Genomic DNA, 17,297 nt, shown 5'->3' on the forward strand with positions numbered 1-17,297 from the left:
ACCTTCTCCTTCCCGCCCCAAGGCGCCGCGCTGGCTCTGGGCAGACGAGGCTGCGGAGAGCCGGGCGGCGGGAGCTTGGCTGGGAGCCCGGGGCGCCCCCGCGCGCTCCCTCACCGGGGCTCCCGCCTCCCCCGGCCGCGCGGCCCCGCGCTCGGATGCAGGGAGCCGGCGCGGACAGCGCGCGGCTGCGGGAGCGGCGCCGCCGAGGCGGCGGGCAAGGTGCGAGCCCGGCCTACCGCGGTCAGCTCCGAGTGTCGCGGGCGCCGCTCCGAGGGGCGCCGGCAGGGGCCGGGCCGGGCGCCACCGAGGCTCCGCCCTCCCCGCGCTCTCCCGCAGCCCCGAGCCCGCGGGGCGCCTGGCCGGGCGGCGGGAGCTGCAGACCGCCAGCTCGGCGCTCCTGCCCGGGGCGGGCCCAGGGCCCCCAGACGCCCGCCTCCACCGCGGGTGGCCGCTTACGTCAGGGAGGCGAAACCCAGAAGAAGGGGAAAAAAAAGGCACAAGGGCGGAAGGGGAAAAACTTTTATTTTTTCTCCTATTCTGGGGCCGAAGTGAAGGGCAGGCGACTGCTCCAGCGCGAGCTTCCGGGAAAAGGCCGGCGCGACCCCAGCCTCCTGCGCGCGGCGGAGCCGGGTCCGGGAGGCCCGAAGGGGCGGCCGCCATGTGGGACCCTCGGGACTTTGAGCGCCACTGGCAGGACGAGTTCCCCGGGGAGGAGGCACCAGTCATGCGGCTGGACTCGGTGCTGGACATGGAGCGGGAGCTGGAGCGCTGCAAACTCAACCTGAAGCGGCTGCAACAGGTGTTGGCTGAGGAGAAGTTCAAAGTCTCCTACCTGCAGGCGGCCCTGGCCGGGGAGAAGCGGGACCTGGGCTGCGGGCGCTTGGAGGGCGGAGACGGCGACAGCCGGGGAGCTAGGGCAGAGGAGCCGGCGCCGCGCGAGAAGGAGGGCGCCGCGGGCGGCGGCGGAGACCACCCAGGCCCCTGGCGACCGGACCCGGAGGTGGCGGCGAAGGCCGAGACTGCCCCCTACGCGTGCCCGGACCTTCCCATCCGGCCCGGGCCGGCGGGGGCCGGGGGCGCGGTGCTCAGCTTGACCGCCGCCATCCACCAGCAGCTGCTGCAGCCTCGCCTCCTCTTCAGGCTCCAGGAGGACCGCGCGCCCCCCGGCCACGATGACACAGTCCCCAGCGCCCAGGGAGAGGAGTTGTCCTCCGGGACCCGCGCGGGGCGGGGCTCGGAGGAGGGCGAGCCGGACGCTTCGGTCGCAGATGATGGGGACAACAGCAGTGACCACGACTTCGAGATGGTGGATTTGAACGAGAAATTCGTTCTCGGTCACTTACTCGTGGCCCCCTGCCGGTTCGGGGCCCGCGATGAGGCCGAAAAGCCGGCGCGGGCGGGCAGCCCCCATCGCTGGATGCACCTGATCCCCGGGGGCCGGCGGCAGCAGCGCCGGAGCCGCGACCTGGAGCAGCTGGAGGAGGAGGCCAAGGACGGGCGGAGCTCGCCCCTGGCCACGGAGGAGCACCCCCGGCGCGGGGCTCGCGAGCACCTCCCGCCGTGGCGGCGTAAGAGGTTCCTGCGGGTGCCGGAGCGGGACTCGCCCAGCCACAGCTCTCCGGAGAGGGGCAGTGACTGCAGCCACAACAGCTCGGACCACGAGGACGGCTTCTCTGCAGGTAGGCGCACCCCTCGCGCATCCCGGGGGCTCCTGGCCCCTTCCGGGACCCCTCCCTGGCATACTTTGTTGGTCCTGTTTAACGTAAGGCGCTTGGGAAGAAGGGAGATAAAATGTATCTGTTTACCTTGAAACCACTTGTAGAACTGGGAAGGAAAAAAAAAAAGATTGTGCAACATGATTTCGCCTTGGGCGAGTTTATGAAAATAAGCAGTATGGCGACGCCAGGGGGTGATGGAATGGTGTGCTTGGCTAGACCATGGGAGGAATCCTCAGCCCTTATGCTCTGACTATGGTAACATCACCGCCCTCCTTCCCTCCAACTCATCTTCCACAGGTCGGTAAGATTCCTTTGCACCACATGGTAGTACCTTTCCCTGCACAAACTACAACAGTTCCCCATTTCCCCCAGATTCCTTGATGTGAAAGTTTAAATCTTGCACGTAATTCTACGAACTTTTCTCTCATCTTTCCCAGCCTGTATCTTGTGTTCTGGCCAAACTGAAACATCCTCTTACTCCGGGAAAGGTACATAATCCTCACTGCCCCCTCCCTTTGCTGGCTCCCCCTTTCCTAGAAGGCTGCACCTGACCTGTCAGCTTCCAGGAGCCTGAGTGGAAGGGGAGGGCATAGAATCATAGTTTTCAAGCTGGCCTGGTGCCCAGAGATCATGTCTAATGCAATGTCTTCATTTGACGAAGGAGAAAACTGAAGATCAGAAAGATTAAGTGCTTGTTGACGTGAGTTGAGACTCCACTTGGGGTTTCTGTCATTTGTTGTTCCCCTGACATCTGCCCTTTATTTTGAGGGCAGGATCTGGTCCTAGCCATCTTCGAATCCCCTTGTGGCAGTCAGTATGGTGCCTTGCACGTAGTAAGTGCTCACTAAATATTTCTTGAATAAATGGATGACTGCACTGAACTGAATGTCTCCCAGCCACCGAACTCCTCATAAGTCAGGGAGTGGGGATGGGGCTGAGGAGGAAAGGACAGATAGGGATGTGAGGATGGCCTGTGACTGCTCCTTTGCTGCCCCTGGAACCGTCAGGGTCTCCTCAGTCATAGGGAAAGCATAAATTGATGTCTAGTTGAGTCAAGCCTTGATCAGGAACTTAAGATGCCTTCCTGCTCAGTGAAGGAGAAAAAAAAAAAAAAAAAAGAAATCACTGATGCTGGGATTGTTCCAAAATCTCCATTATTAGATCTTATCTGTGTGAGTTTGCATTTGAATGAAAAACTGTCCACTTTGCTAAAAGCACATTTGGAAGGTCCATCAAGTCATCCGTTGTGATCAATTACACTTATTCATTAGCCGAGATTGGCCGCTTTTCCCATAGGTAATGTTTTTGCTGCCCATGCTAGTAACATTTTTATGTGCCCCTTTAACTTAAGGGAAGAGTCTGAAGATTTCACTCTAGTGCCAAGTTCCAAATACTGTATGGCAGCTACCCCAGCGGCCCAGAGCTGCTCCAGAGTTGGCTCCAATCCCGTCTTCCTGGAGACCCACATCAATCACCCCTTCAGGTATGCTCAATGTGCTGGATTTTCCCCAGGGGGTTATTTTTATTTCATGCGCTCTCTCTTCTCTCCCTAAGGGCATTCTAGCACAAAGAGCATCTTGATGCAGATTAGGAATTAGCATTCCTTCTGGTGTAATGAATTACAAAAGGTGCCTGCTCTGGGTGGACCAATGATAAAAAGATTTTCCTTCCTCTGGATGGAAGACTCTGGCCCAGTCACAGGTTTGGCACTTGGTGGCTTTGGCTAGTGGTGCCTGGGCTGTAATTTTAGGCCTCTCTCCAGGACCCCTCTGCAGGGCAGGCTTGTGGATGAAACCCTTGGACAGCTGTTTGTTGGGGCCCTGCCTCCACAACCTCCCCAGTGAGGAAGTGACTGGGGGTGAACATGCGTATGTGTACATGCGTGCACACACGTACACACGTGTGCCTATGCACGTATACACATGTGCACACAATCACGTACATGTGTGCATGTGCACACGGTCTAGGAGAAAGAGCCGTCAGACTACAGAGAATCACTAGAATGGATGGAGTAAGGGCAGGGCTTCTCACCTGGTGGGTGACAGCCCACTGAAATCAGTGTAGTGGGGAATGAAAGCATTGAGAGGCTCTCCTTGGCCACTCTTGGCCATGCCTGCTTTATTTTTCTCCATAGCACTCACCTAATTACTGCTTCAGATGCTACGATTTTGCGTGTTGATCTTATCCACTCTCTCTCCTGTAAAATCCAAGAGGGCAAGGATTTTTTATCTTTTTCATCCACTGACATAATCCCAAAGCCTAGAACAGTGTCGAACACATGTTAGGTATTCCATAAATATTTGTTGAGTGATATATTTTTTAAATATTTTACTTAAGTTTGAGAGAAAGAGCGCTTGGGCACATACACAAGGAGAAAGGGACAGAGAGAGAAGCAGACTCCCCGCTGAGCAGGGCGCCCGATGCAGGACTTGATCCCAGGATCCTGGGACCATGACCTGAGCTGAAGGCAGATGCTTAACTGACTGAACCACCCAGGCTCAATGATATATTTTTTAATAGGATGGAATAGAAGAGAAAACATGGGAATGAATTGCTCTGGGTAATGGTGAGTATTTTCTGTTTTAAAACTTTGTTTCAATTATGTGTGAGTGTATATTGGGTCCTGATGTAGAATGTATTTCTTGCTGTGGATTGGACAAAAAGGTTTGAAAATGCTGATAAAGGCTATGAGCTTTGAAGCTAGACTGTTCGTGTGTACTTGGGAGAAGTTATTTGAATTTTCTCTGTCTCCGTTTCCTCATCTGTAAAATGAGACTAATAAACACCACTGCTTACATCATACCGTTGATATGAGTAATAAATGGGATTTTGTTTCTAAAGGGCTTTGAACACGTCTTGACACATAGTAGGCACCCACAGTGTTAACTAACCATGACTACAGGTCATTTTCTTTGAGTTGATGCTTCAAAGATTCTCATTCCCAGACCATTCTGAATCACAGATGGTTTGGTTTTCTATGATGCATGTGTTTTTTTTCCTGCTTGGCTCTGGCTCTTTCTAGAAACTTCTGGCAGCAAGGCAGAACCCGGGGCCAAGTCTTGGCTAAGAGGCTCTCTTGCTGGCTTGGCCCTCATGTTTCTCCTTCTTCACCAGCAATCATGCCCATTATTTGTATTCAGAGATCCTCAATTGAATGTTGGGTTTTATTGGGCTGTTCAGTCTCAAGATCATAAGGAGAGAGAGCCACAGGAGAGCCACATAAAAAGACCCAGAGGCAAAGCTGTGCCCCTCCTTGGAAAAGGACCATATTCTCTTATAAGAGGTAGATTCCCATAAAAAGACACATTTGGATCTCTTTCTACACATAGTAGCCAAACGTGAGTATAAGTTAGAATGCCAGTTCTTTTTTTTTTTTTATCTTTTTTAAAAAATATTTTATTATTTATTTGTTTGACACAGAGAGAGAGAGCAAGAGAGAGAGAGCACAAGCAGTGGGAGCAGCAGAGGGAGAGGGAGAAATAGCTCTCTGCTGAGCAGGGAGTCCGACTTGGGACTCAGTCCCAGGACCCTTGGGATCATGACCTGAGCCAAAGGCAGACACTTAATCGACTGAGCCACCCAGGCACCCCTGTGTGCATTATTATTATTATTTTCTTCATCGCTAAAGTCCCAGCAGATCCCAGTCCATCTGCTGCTGGGATCAACCATCAGGGCTGCTACCCACCCATGTCGCTCCTTGGTGGCCTTGGCCTTGCAGGGGAACAGACCACCTGCTGGATTTTAGATCTCCCCTCGTGGGGCGGTCTTGGGCAGGCAGAGCTCCATGCCCACATGCAGAGGCCTGGTATTTTCTCTTTCATGGTGACATGCTCCCATGCCCCTCCTGCCACAGAGGTTGGATGACGTGTCCTTCTCGAGGCTTCTGCATCCCTGCTGTAGCCTGTGGCATCCCCTGTGTCATATCTGTACTCCTTGTGCACCAAAGTACACTCTTCTAACAAAGCCCAAAGGTGGCTTTTCAACGTCAGGCATCCTCTTGACTGGCAAACTATTCATCTGATATTCTGGTTGTAGTTCAGATGACCAAGTAAATATCATTAGTATTTTAAGTTGGCCGCATTTTCTTCTTGCCTTAAACTCTGCTTGGTGGAGGGCAAGAGGTCTCTGTTTTGACTGGCCCTTGAAATCCATTCATTTGTTTATTCATCTGTTCCACTCAACAAGAATTTATCGAGGTCTTACTTCATGCCAGGTCTGTGTTAAGGCCCAGGAGCGCAAAAGTCAGTGACCTGCCTTTATGATTCTCACGAACCCTTTGGCTCCTGGGGTAGAAACTGTATGTTTTTAGATAAAGAAACAGCTTTGCATCAGGTAATGTGGTACATCCTGAAAGGAATGACTAAGGACTGTGCATCTGATTCTTAGTGACATCCGAGAGTCTAGAAGAGGAAGAGATCTTAGAGTAGGTCTCCTCCTGCCCCTCTCCAGACAGAGCCCTGGAGACCTTTCAAGGTCACACACTTAATGACTCTCAAGGCTGGGCCCATGAACCAGGACGAAGCTCTTTCCATTGTCCTGTGGCCTTTTCTTTCCTAGATTTGAAGCAGAGCACTCTAAAGACATAAATTCTGTCAAAGTCTTCGTGATAGGAGCAGTAGACCACCTCCTTTAGCCTCCCAGCCATCCAAAGGGGTGGAGATTACTAGTGCCAGTTTATAGGTAAGGTGCTGAGGCTAGGAGAGGTAAAGAAATGTACCAGTCTCTAGCAGCTTGTGATGGAATCAGCTTGAACTCAGGTCAGTCTTACAAAGACCACACTCTTTAACTTCCAGCCTTTAGTGCTGTCCTGGGCCAGCTGTAGAATTCTAGATTTCTGTACTTGGGAGGTCCTGCCATCAGATTCTGCCATGCTGCTAAAGGAGATTTTTTTATTTTTAATCTGCATGGGAAGTGCACTTCCTGAGGTGCTCATATTACCTAAATCATTTGTAACCTGATGGGTTTTTCCCCTTCCCCGCCAGTGACTAATGAGATTTTAGCTCCAGGAAGAATTCCTTGTGTTCAGTGGATATATCTGAATAACTTAGTTCAAGTATTGAGTTTTCAGCCTTAGCTGGGCTAGAGTAATTTTTTTTCCGTTCCCTGGTGCAGAGAGATATTAAAACACTATCTGAGACACATGAGCCGCTGGTTGGCTGTGATTCATTTGTCACCGGAGCTGACATTGCGTCACTGTGTGCTTGGTTTCTCGGTGCTTGCTTCCCTCCACCCCTCACCCCCACCCTCTCGGCACTATCTCACCTCAAGAGCCCTGGACCAGCCAGCCAGGGAGTATGGGTGGGTTCGCTGAACAAGTCCTTCCTCCTCTACACACAGTAAACACAACCAAGGCTCCAAACTTTTCCTCGTCTATTTGGTTTTCTTCTGGTTAAGAGAGTATTCACAAAGCAATGGACTCTATACTTGGTTCTGGATCTTTATGTTTGAAAATCAGGATCTTGACATATTTTCCTGGCTTTGAAATAATGGTACAGACATATTCCTCATCTGAAAAACGGAGCTGTTGGGAACCAGCTTACGGGGTTGTGAGGCTTACATTGGGTAAGTTACTGACTCTCTCTAAGCCCCAGGTTCCTTGTCTGCCAGATGTGGGTGATGATAGGACTGTGTCGTAGACGTGCTGTGAAGCATAAATGAGATAAGTGTGTGGAGAGTGCATAGCCCAGGGTCAGGCACATAAGCGTTTAATAAAGCTTGGTGGTGGTGGTATTGCTCTAAGTTCAGGCCACAGCTCACACTCCTGTCTCTTCATGTAATGAAGTTCCCCCAGCCTCTTCTTCTGTTTCTTTCCCTCCTTTCTTATTCCCTCCAGGTCTACAGGTGTTTTGCTCCTTTGGAGGGAGACAAGCTTTCTTCTTCCTTTTTTTCTTTCTTTTTTTAAAGATTTATCTATTTATTTTGGAGAGAAAGAGGGAAAGCGTGCGTGGGGGGACGGGCATAGGGAGAGGGAAAGGGAGAGAAACAGACTCCCAGATGAGCACAGATCCCGCCATGCCATGGGGCTCAATCTCACAACCCCGAGATCATGACCCGAGCTGGAACCAAGAGTTGGACATCCATCCGACAGAGCTCCCCTGGCACCCCAAGCTCTCTGGTTCCTTTGTGGTCCCTGCTCCTTCCCCAGTCAATCCCTGTTTTCCCTGACATCTACAAAACCGTCATCTGGCTTCTCTTTATTTCCTACTCTCTACCCACTTGCTTTCGGCCAATGCTCATTCCTGCCAGTGTCTTTTCCTTTGCTCTTTCTGGCATTTGAGATGCCTTTCCATCCCCTCCCACCCAGTCACAAAGCCAACCCTTCCTTGAAAGCCTGGCTTTCTGTAGAAACTTGTGTTAAGATATGGGTTTGCTGCATATGACAAAACCCAAAAAACAGTTTAAGCAAGATAGAAGTTTATTTCCTTTTCAAGTAAAAGAATGCCACAAGCAAGCAGTCCATGGAGAATATGGTGACTCCATGATCATCAGGAATTTGGGCTTCTTTTGTATTCATGCTTTTCTCTCTCAGGGTTGCCTTGTGGTCCAAAATAGCTGCTGGGAATCCAGCCATCACGCTCATGTTTCAGATGAGAATTAGAAGAAAGGGAGGAAGGACACATGAGTGAGTGGCAGCTGTTGGTCTGCCTTTTAAGGCACTTTCCTGGTAGCCTCTCCTAACAATTTCTGTGTAGATTGCATTAGCCACCTCTAGCTACAAGGGAAGCTGGGAAATGTAGTATTTTATCTGGGCATATGGCCACCTCAAATAAAATAGGGGCTCTGTTACAAGGAAAAATGCAGGAATTGATATTGAGTAGGCAGCTAGCAGCCTCTGGCACAAGCCTTTTCCAACTACTCCAGCCCATCTTGTGGTTCTTAGAGTGAGACCCACACTCACACAATTGTCGTATTATTGTGCCCTCTATTAATTCATTGACCCAACGTACAAATGACTGAACCCCTGCTCTGTGCAAGGCACAATGCCTTTTATGTGTTTACCGTGAAGTGTTGCTTTCCAACCCAGAGGTTAGCTTGGCTGCTTGAGAGCAGCCCCAGGCTTGTGCCTCTTTTTTTCTTGCTCACAGTATCCTTCACAGGGCTGGGCCCAGGGCAGGCGCTTGATAAATACCTGGTTGATTTTGGAATATCACAAATGGGAAGTTCGGTGAAAAAATAAATCCCCCGCCTCAGTACTGGGCTGGAAAATTCTGGCTGTGTAAGGCTTGTTTGTGGCTCATCGTGGGTTCGAGGAGCGTGGGGCACGGGTCATCTCTAAACATCAGGGCTGCGTTGTAGTCACATGGATTTGTCCAGGTGTTGGGGCAGGCGTGGCTGTTTTGGAGACCGGACGAGTCTGTATACCAAACTGGAATTACAAGCAGAAATCTCCGTGCCCACCTGGCTTGCTTGACCGCCGCTGGGCGTAGCTATATTTACCCGGCGCGAGTCTCGCTCAGTCTGTCTGCGCTGCGTAGCTGCAGACTCGACCTGCAGTCGTTCTGCAGTGAGCGTGGGCTCCGGTTCCTGTTGCTGTCTTCCCGTGTGCTCCGTGCTCTAGCCCGCCTGAGACGAGACCGTCTGAAGGGAGCTTGTCTAGAGCCTAGGTCACGTCTTGTGGCTGCTGAGAAAATGATGGTTTTAAAATTTTATTGGCACTTAGGAGGAGGGAGGACCTGAACGTGTTTAGCAGCCAGTACCTGCAAGGCGCTGCGTTAAGCGTTTAACTTGCACGATCACGTATGATACTCACAACAGTCTACTGTTCTTTACCACTCTTCTCATTTGGCAGAGGAGGAAACTGAGGCTCTGACCAGTGACCTCACAAGCCCAGGTTCCCTTAGGGCTCAGGGGTGGGGTTATTTTTTTCTCCTGTTTAAAAAATTAATTACTTATTTTTATTGAGAGATAATTCACATCATATAAAACTCACCCTTGTAAAGTGTACAGTCATGAGTTTTTAGTATATTCACAAAGTTGCGCAACCGTCCCTCGTCTCTAATGGCAGACCATTTCCATCAGGGGGACCCTGTTTGAGTCCTAGGCTTCTACTGTGACCACACCAGTTCCTCTTCTAACTCGCCACAGGCAGAGATTTAAAATAACTCGGCCTGATTGGGGGGGGGGGACATTAGGGCGCGTTTGGGTGAGATACGGGGCAGGAAAGGGCCATCTGTTTCTTCAGTTGCTTTCCCGTCATTGCGATGGTCCTGGTGTCCCTTTGAGTTCCCCCTGGGCTGCACCCCACCCTGTCTGTGTTTCCTAGACTTGGGGTAGGGGGGCAGAACACCCCCACCTTGAGTCCCACGCGCACCCGTCATTCCTGCCCTGGGGTTATGGCTGGCAGGGTGAGAGGCGCCCTTGCTCTGACCTGTGTCTTATTTGCCTTTGTAGCCCCAGAATGTCACAGCACATATAGGATGTGCTCGAACAATGTTGATGAGTATCTAGACTTTCATTTCATTGCCCCTGATGCAAACCAGCGCAATAACGGATTGTTCCGCCTCCGGCCTCAGCCTTTCTCCTCCAGCCACAGGAAAGCCAAAGGGATTGCTGTCCCCACTAAATCTAATTATGCACCCCCTGCTTGCATTCTTCAATGACTCTCTGCCACCTACGAAGTAAAATCGGAGCTTCTTAGATGCAAATGTATCCAGCCTTTCGCAGTGATCCGGTCCACCCTCATCTCCTCCCTCCCCCACCCAGCACAGGCAGACACTTGACGCTCCAGCAATACAGAGCTGCTTGTAGTTTCCAAACGTACCTTGCATACTTGTTCCTCTGCGTGTGCTACACCCTTTCCCTGGAATGCCCTTTCCATACTTGCCTGTATGACAAAGTACTGGTCATCATTCCTCAGGTCTCAGCTTGAGGGCTACTTGATCCATAAAGCTTCCCCTGCTTTCTTCCGTAGATCTGAGAGCCGGGTGTCAGGAGTGCACTTGGCTGCAGATAAGAGAAAACTGCCATAATGACTCTGGTATGCAGAATACTGGCCCCCAAATATGTTCATGTCCCAATCCCCAGAACCTATGAGTATGTTGTTACCTTACAGGGCAAAAGGAACTTCGCAGATGTGATCAAGTTAAGGACTTTGAGAGGCCCCTGAGTGGCTCATTTGGGTAAGCGTCCAACTCTGGATTTCAGCTCAGGTCATGATCTCAGGGTCATAAGATCAAGCCCCACGTCCGGCTCCAAACTCAGTGTGGCGTCTGCTTGAGATTCTCTCTCTCCCTCTGCCCCTTCTGCCACTCAGGCATGCTCTGTTCCTCAAAAAAAAAAAAAAAATTAAGAACCTTAACATGGGGAAATAATTCTGGGTTATCCAGGTGGGCCCAATGCAGTAATAAAGGTCTTAAAAATGGAAGGAGGCGGTAGCAGAGGTCAGAGTGATGCAATGTGCTAAGGACCGAGCTCACTGTTGCTTGCTTTGAAGAGGAAGGAAGGGGGCCTTGAGCCAAGCAGTATGAGCAGCCTCTAGAAACTAGAAGAAGGCAAGGGAACTAATTATCTTCTAGAGCCTTTGGAAATGAACCCAACCCTGCCAGCACCTTGATTTGGGCCAGTGTCAGACCCTGTCAGACTTCTCCCCTAGAGAAGAAAAACAATACATTGGTATTGTTTTAAGTCACAGAACTTGTGATAATTTGTTAATGGCCATAGAAATTAATACAATGACTTGACCAGATAGAGATTTGTTTTCCTCCAGTCCTAAGAACTCCAGAGGCAGGCTTTCCGGGATGGCTTAGCAGTGTACTCAGGGGCCCAGACGTTCCCCATTATGTAGCAGGAAGGTGTTTGTTCTCTTGCTAGCTGCCTCGGGGTTAACAAAAATCTGCTGCATCACCAGATGTGTGCTCGTGTTTCAGAGAGGGAGTAGGGCGCAGAGGACTGTAGTGATCACGCTGGCTGCCGCTTTAAAAAGCTCCCCCCCCACCCTACCTAGCAACGGCTGCTTTCCTGCTATTGGCCAACATCACGGGGCCGCCGGCGGCCTCGGCTGCCGTCAGCTGCAGGGAGGGCTGGGGGGTCAGGGAGTTCAGCTCTTCGGTCTCTGTTGTGAAGATCATTAAGGAGAGAAGGAGACTGTGATTGGTTTTGGGGAACCCAGCCCCGTGTTAGTCACACAGCTCTGCCTTTCACTTTGTACACTTACTCATTTGAGCCATTATAATACAGTGTTAAAAAGGTTTGCCTCTCTGTCTCCCCTCACTGGATTCTAAACCCTTCAAGTGTTGTGTGTTAGAAAAGGACTACTTTTTAAAAAATTCTAGTCTCCCTGCCCCTAACACAATGCTGGCGTATTGTATTTGGGGTTTTTGTTTGTTTGTTTTAAAGATTTTATTTATTTGAGAGAGAGAATGAGTTGGGGGAGGGGCAGAGAGAGAAGCAGAAGCCCTGCAGAGCAGGGAGCTCAACACGGACTCGATCCCAGGCCCATGGGGTCATGACCTGAGCCGAAGGCAGACACTAACTGACTGAGCCACCCAGGTGCCCTGGTGTATTGTATTTGTTAAACAAATAAAAGAATGATTGTGTATTTTCAAGAATTTTGTGGGATTTGGGCCACTTGGGCAGACTGTTGGGGTCTCCGTATTTAAAGACCTTTTACTTTTTTCTCCTCCTCTTCTTCTTTGCTTTTAGATTTATTTATTTATTTTGAGAGAGAGAGAATGCGTGCAAGTGGGGGAGGGGCAGAGGGAGAGGGGGAGAATCTCAAGCAGACTCCCCACTGAGCACCGAGCCCCATGAAGCAGGGCTCCATCTCATGACCCTGAGATCATGACCTGAGCCAAAATCAAGAGTCAAACGCTTAACCAACTGAGCCACCCAAGCACCCCTTCTTTGCTTTCAGTTTCATCTCTTCCTCTCCCTTCTCCTCTTTTTCGGGGGCCAGTAGGACCAACCGATAAGACATATACTAGAACCATTATTTTCAAGGGCTGTGGTTTTTCTTCCTGAAGCCATTTTCAAACTTCAGATGCCCCCGAGGAGATGTTGACGTGTGCTTTCTAGCTTACTACCCTGTCTGCCTGTCCACGAGTTCAGAATCTGCCATGCTGTGCCCCTTTTCCTAATGGGAGGCTGTTGTTTCCTGAAGGTGGACAATTCAGGAAAAGGATAATACTTCTAACCTGGCCAACTAATGGAGGCCTGTGGTAGTCATTAGGATTGTAAACTAAATGTTTTGATTCCCCCTTGCTTTCCAGGAGCATGGTGGGTAGGATTACATTCCTGGTTCCCTTGAAATTGGGTAGAGACCTTTGCCTAGTTCTAACCGGTGAGTTTGAATGGAAGTGATGTGTGCAACTTCTGCCCCAGAGCATTTAATGCTGGTATGAGACCTCTCTTCCCTTTGCTACTGGAATGTACAGTGATTCAGCGGGTGACTGGTCAGTCAGCCTGGGTCCTACAGGGAGGGCAGTACAGAGCAGAGCTCCCAGTCAATCCTCAATGGACACGTACTAGAGTGAAAAATAAACGATTGCTATTTTAAGCCACTGAAATGTTTGGTCTTCTTTGTTACTATAGCATTACCTGGTTTGTCCTGACTGATACAAATATCTGACTTACATTCAGAAAGAAAAATGGCTCTTTGGAGCTTCAGAAATTGAAGTATTTTCCTCAAAACCTCTAAGTTCCTGGGGCACCTGACTGGCTCAGTCAGTAGAGCATGTGACTTCTAATGTCAGGGTCATGAATTCAAGCCCCATGTTGGGCATGGAGCCTATTTTTAAAAAAAGAAAAGAAAAGAAAGAAAGAAATGCATGCTCTCAGGCTCTACCCTGAACCTGCATTAAAACAAAACAAAACAAAACAAACCTCTGAGTTCCCTTCTCACTAAGACCAAACGGTAACCAGAGCTGTTTGTTGGTATATATCAGAGGGTGGGTCTCAAAAATGTGAAAAACAATGTTAGAAATGCTCAATTGTTTCCCCATTGTTTTAGTCAGTGATTTGCCAGAAGGATTTATAAGACTCAATAGCAGATTATACTCATGGCTGAGATTTTTTACGGGGGATACAGAGCAAAGCAGCAAGAAAAATATATGCATCAACAGACACAAGAGAGGTCCAGCATTGGCTTTGATGTCCTCCCTTGTCTGAGGCCCTGTGGGAGCGCTCTCTTTCTAAAAGCAAACTGCAAAGACATACAGGGAATACCCGCTCCCAAAAAAGTCCGTTTGAGTCTTAAGGTTTGAGACTATTATTGGGTGCTGGTCACATGAGCATATCCTGATAAACAACCAGCCATGGCCACCAAAAATAGGAACCCCAAAATGAAACCAAATGTACATCACCAATCTTGATGTGTGTGCCAAAGGACCAAACATGCCATCACAGCACGGCCCATTGTTCCAGGTGCAAAATCATGAAATCAGTAACAAAGTGTAAGGGATACTAGCATTAAAAACCATGGAAACCAAGCCTTCCACAGTGTCATTGATCTGGTAGAATTTTAACTTTATTTGTGAGGGTAGAAGGCCTGAACGTCTAATTGTTCAGATCTCTGATAAATGTGATTTCCTCGGGGGTTTTCCACAAAGAGGGTGGGGTTGAGAAAAGTTTCAGAAGTGCAGTGCCATTTTCCAAGATCTCTGTCTGTTAATTAGACTTTGGGGGCCACTACTGGCCACCTACTCACCACTTACACATTATTTCAAATCATAAAGATCAGATTTGTAAGCAGAAGTTTGAAATTATCAATCTGTAATTTGGGGACCACCTGACTATAATGAAATGGTTTTACCATACTGAGTGTTTATTGGAAGTATATATTACACATACTTTATTGTCCATGAGGCTGAGTATTATTATTCCCATTCTCTACTACCAAGTCTAGAAACATTGAGTCACTTGTCCAAGTCACACAGCTAATAAAGGACAGAGCTAGGATTGGAACCCAGCTCTTTCTGGGCCCAAAGTTACTCTAGTACCATTCACCACTAACTCTTTTTTCTTCTTTTAAAGATTTTATTGTTTATTTGAGAGAGAGAAAGCATGAGCAGGGAGGAGTGGGAGAAGCAGTCTCCCCACTGAGCAGGGAGCCCAACGTGGGGCTCCATCCCAGGACCCTGGGGATCGTGACCTGAGTTGACGGTAGATGCTTAACAGACTGTGCTACCCAGGTGCCTGTTTTCTTTGTTTTTTTTTTTAAGCGAACTTTATAACCCACCATGGGGCTCCCACTCACAACCCCAAGATCAAGAGTCACATGCTTTACCAACCAACCCAGCCAAGTCTCCCTCGAACTCTTAATCTGTCTAGGCTACATCTCCTCACCTGTAAAAAAGGTGATTAGGCTAGAAGTTTTCCAGGCCTCCCCTTTACCAACACCAGTAAGTTAGATGAACTGGTGCTCTGTACCAAATAATAGTTAAGAGCCTGGCTTTGAATCAGAGAAACCTGGGTTTGGATCTAGTCTGTAGGCCACTTGTTATTTTGTGCCCATGACCCAGTTACTTCACCCTTCTATAAACCTAAATTTTCTATTCTGTACAATGGAGATGATTATACCGCACCTGGTGTTGTAAAGATTAAACGAAATAATGTACAGAAAATATGTGGCACAGGGCCTGGCATCCAGTAAGTTCTGTGTAAATGCAAACAGCCACTGGTGTGATAGTCAAGAGCATACTGTCTAGGACCACACTGCATGTGTTCAAAGCCCAGCTCTGCCACCTCACTGTTAATTTATTTGTGCCTCAGTTTCCATATCTGTAGACTGAGGGTGACAATAACATGATAGCAATACCAAGTTAAGTTGGTGTACAGATTAAATAACTTAATATATAAAGCCCTTAGGAAAGCACCTGACACACAGCATAGAATGTGTGCTGGTTAATTTTATGATTATCATCACAGTTATTACTGCTTTAGCCAGTACGTATTGCTGAAATTGACAGTAAGGGTGAAAAATGGTACGTGGCTTTTCTTGTTGCCTCGGCATATCCTTAACTGAAACCCAAGGCTTCTGGAAATCCTGCAGTTTGAATAATCCAAGAGCTGGAGCAGCGGAGCATCCAATTACGGATGCCTCGCAGCGGCAGCCCCGGGGAGGAAGGGGAGACCTCGGCACTGTCTAGCTGAGGTTGGTCCTATTACGGAGAAAGCCCTGCTTTGTTTGCAGCTGCCTTGTCTTCAGTTTGGCTGCATAATTGCGCCTTTTTGTTTTATTATAAAGCATCTCGAGGAATTCAGAGGCCCCTCCCGCTGATAGCAGTGAAAGCCACAGAGTGTCCGTCTCTAATGAGCCTCGGAGGCTCGGAGAGCCCTACCAAGGCAGCCAGGCAGGGAGCGCGCACACCGGCCCTGGCCGCTAGCCACCGGCTTCCTTTGAGCCCCGGCTGCCGCCACTCTGGACTTCATTATGGGGCTCCCTGAATATCCCCAGGATCCTCCATGCCTGTCCTCATTGTCTCAGAAGGGGACAGAGCTGCTTCCTGAATGCTGGGCTCGTTGGTAACCTTTGTGGGCTGGCAATGAGAAAACAGAAATTAATTATTCATATCAATGGGCCTGAAGGGGCTGTTGTTTGCAGAGTTGACTCCCTTCTGGCTACCAGACTCAGAACTCCCCAGGGCCTTGGGCCAGCAGGAAAGGGCACGGTCCTAGGAGACAGCTGCCCTGAGAGCGGGGGCGGCAGGTGGCTGGCCCTGGGCCACATGCCGTCTGTCCATGCACTTTGTTTGGGCTGCAGAGGGTTAAAACGAAAGGGAAACAATTTAAAATCCAGAAACTTTCCATAAAAATCTGGATTTCTGGCTTTTCTTGAAAGATGGGAAGATCTCGGTACCTGTGGAAATCATCAGGTCGTGCTGAGCCCTTCAGACCGGGCATGATTTCACTAATCGCCTCAGCTCTCGTCGGGTCCTCTTTCCTGCTCTCACTGTGAGGGGTGTGTGTATCGTGTAGCGAACAAGCAAGACTTGGGAGCTGGGCTGCTTGCCTGGCCTCACATCCTGCCTCTGCCACTTACGAGCTGTATAACCTTAAGCAAATTACTTAACTCCTGTGGGCCCCGGTTTCCTCATCTGCAAAATGGGGGTTATATTAATAGCTTACCCAATAAATGGGTGAGAACTGAGTGAGTGTAAGAGCTTAGAGCTGCCTGTCACATTAAAAGTGCTGTGTGGGTGTTAATAGCTACTAGTATTACACGACCGGCCTCGTGTTTTCAGCATCTGAGATTACCATCCTTGTGTTAGAGTTTTCTGTGGAAGAAGAAAATATATTTCTTTCCTAGTGTCGTCTTCACTCACCAAGGGGTCTTTCCTCCCTCCTCCAGCCCCTAATCTCAGCACCTTGGAGTAAGCCTTCAGAACAGTGCTACCCTCTAAAAAACCAACTCCAGCATGTCCATGGTTTAACAGGCAAAGTTTCTTCTGGTTCCTGTGACAGTGGAGGCAGGTGTTCCTGATGGGCAGGTTTGCTTCCCAGGCTCACTCAGAACCCAGGCTCCTGGACTTTTGTGCATGGGCCCTCCTCTAGGTCCTGGTAGTTCTCAGCTTCCAGAGGGCACTGGGCGACAAGAGAGTGAAGACACACATGCTTCTCAACTGTTCTTAACCTGGAAGTGAT

The 17,297-nt window shown here is 49.5% G+C and overlaps 1 protein-coding gene across 2 annotated transcripts in view; it reads left to right on the forward strand.

The window, feature by feature from the left end:
- Nucleotides 1–441: 441 nt before the first annotated feature.
- The window catches only part of ABR (ABR activator of RhoGEF and GTPase), a 174,920-nt gene continuing 158,064 nt past the window's right edge, over nucleotides 442–17,297 (forward strand). The window contains exon 1 of one of the 2 annotated variants that reach the window (XM_040641104.1): nucleotides 442–1,679. In XM_040641104.1, coding sequence (XP_040497038.1) covers nucleotides 659–1,679 — 1,021 coding nt within the window. In that variant the 5' untranslated portion in view covers nucleotides 442–658. The remainder of the gene's footprint in view (nucleotides 1,680–17,297) is intronic. The other variant, XM_040641103.1, reaches the window with a different exon arrangement.

This window comes from Ursus maritimus, unplaced genomic scaffold, assembly GCF_017311325.1.
Source record: "Ursus maritimus isolate PB19 unplaced genomic scaffold, ASM1731132v1 scaffold_24, whole genome shotgun sequence".
Taxonomy (NCBI): domain Eukaryota; kingdom Metazoa; phylum Chordata; class Mammalia; order Carnivora; family Ursidae; genus Ursus; species Ursus maritimus.